At 33.7% G+C, this 1793-nt stretch overlaps 1 protein-coding gene across 1 annotated transcript in view; it reads right to left on the reverse strand.

Annotated features, from left to right (window-relative positions):
* The window catches only part of LOC106475464 (protein lev-9-like), a gene marked incomplete at both ends in the record, with an annotated part of 16438 nt that overhangs the window by 10279 nt on the left and 4366 nt on the right, over window positions 1-1793 (reverse strand). The window contains 2 exons of the mRNA XM_022379560.1: window positions 396-572; window positions 1054-1227. Of these exons, the coding sequence (XP_022235268.1) occupies window positions 396-572; window positions 1054-1227 (351 nt within the window). The remainder of the gene's footprint in view (window positions 1-395; window positions 573-1053; window positions 1228-1793) is intronic.

The raw sequence follows: 1793 nt of genomic DNA on the forward strand, positions 1-1793 counted from the left end.
TGATGAAGTGATACTAAAAGGTTTAATTATCACTTCATCAGATCAACGTTAGTCAAAGACTAACGTTGATCTGATGAAGTGATAATTAAACCTAAAGACTAGCGTTGATCTGATGAAGTGATAATTAAACCTACAGACTAACGTTGATCTGATGAAGTGATAATTAAACCTAAAGACTAACGTTGATCTGATGAAGTGATAATTAAACCTAAAGACTAGCGTTGATCTGATGAAGTGATAATTAAACCTACAGACTAACGTTATTATTATTTTTGTTTAATTGTTCTTCTTCTGGCTCTTAACTCCTTTAACCTTATTAACCAAAAGAACACCCCCTTCGTTACTAAAATTTACGTGTAAATATATTACTTGGTACTCCAGCAATATTTGTTTACCTAAACATTTGGGTAGGGGATGAGACCAATTTCCTGTCTTCAGACATGTCGTCGACCGGGAACCACCTTCAAACTTCATCCCGTCGAAGCAGCGAAAGTAGATGACCGAGCCGAGAGTCGAAGTGCTACCTTCTAAATATCCATTGTGCAGTACTCCTAGCCGTGGGCAGTCGATTTCTGAAACAAAATGTGATGGTTTAGATTCTATAAAATATATCAGAAGTGAGTTTACAAAAATTAAGGAACATCACATTAACATAGATAATATTCTGATATCAACTTCACTATCGATTTGTTATTACAGAATCTAGGTGGACAGATGGAGCATATTGCTGTAAAAAACAGCGTGTATAGACAAATCAAATGAAAAACGTTAATTTAAATGGAGTTACACATTTTACGTTAGAGACTATGTTATACTTTACTTTTAGAACTGATGATACCCTATTGATGTCGGTTGTAATATCACGTAAATGATTGTGTCAATGTGTTGTTATAGCATTCTCTACAATACGTAAGTTTACAAAGTAACATCAGTTATATAACCTAATCTATTAATTATCCGTATATAGTGTTTCTGTTTGGTTGATCCCCAACAAAACACCTCACATTTACTAAACACACACACACACACAAAATGACTTAAATGTCAACACACCTTTACAAATGGGAATCTCTCCTTCCCATGTCCTGTTCGCTCCACATTTTAGCGTCTCGTTTCCGTCCAGGCGGTAACCATGGCGACATTGAAACTTCACAACTGACTGAAAGGTGACAGCTGTGTAATGCGCTCTGCCGTTTTGTGGGTCTTGGGGTTGAGGACATATTACCGCTGGATAACGAAACCATGTATTACAGTAGGACCAATACAATAAATCAGATTAATCTACGTATTACAGTGGGACAAATAATATAAATAAGATTAGTCTACGTATTACAGTGAGACAAATAATATAAATCAGATTAGTCTACGTATTACAGTTAGACAAATAATATAAATCAGATTAGTCTACGTATTACACTGGGACAAATAATATAAATCAGATTAGTCTACGTTATACAGTGAGACAAATAATATAAATCAGATTAGTCTACGTATTACACTGGGACAAATAATATAAATCAGATTAGTCTACGTTATACAGTGAGACAAATAATATAAATCAGATTAGCCTACGAATTACACTGGGACAAATAATATAAATCAGATTAGTCTACGTATTACAGTTAGACAAATAATATAAATCAGATTAGTCTACGTATTACAGGGAGACAAATACAATAAATCAGATTAATCTACGTATTACAGTTAGACATAAAAATAAATCAGATTAGTCTCCGTATTACAGGGAGACAAATAATATAAATCAGATTAGTCTACGTATTACAGTTAGACAA

The sequence above is a fragment of the Limulus polyphemus genome, unplaced genomic scaffold (assembly GCF_000517525.1).
Source record: "Limulus polyphemus unplaced genomic scaffold, Limulus_polyphemus-2.1.2 Scaffold8619, whole genome shotgun sequence".
Lineage (NCBI taxonomy): Eukaryota > Metazoa > Arthropoda > Merostomata > Xiphosura > Limulidae > Limulus > Limulus polyphemus.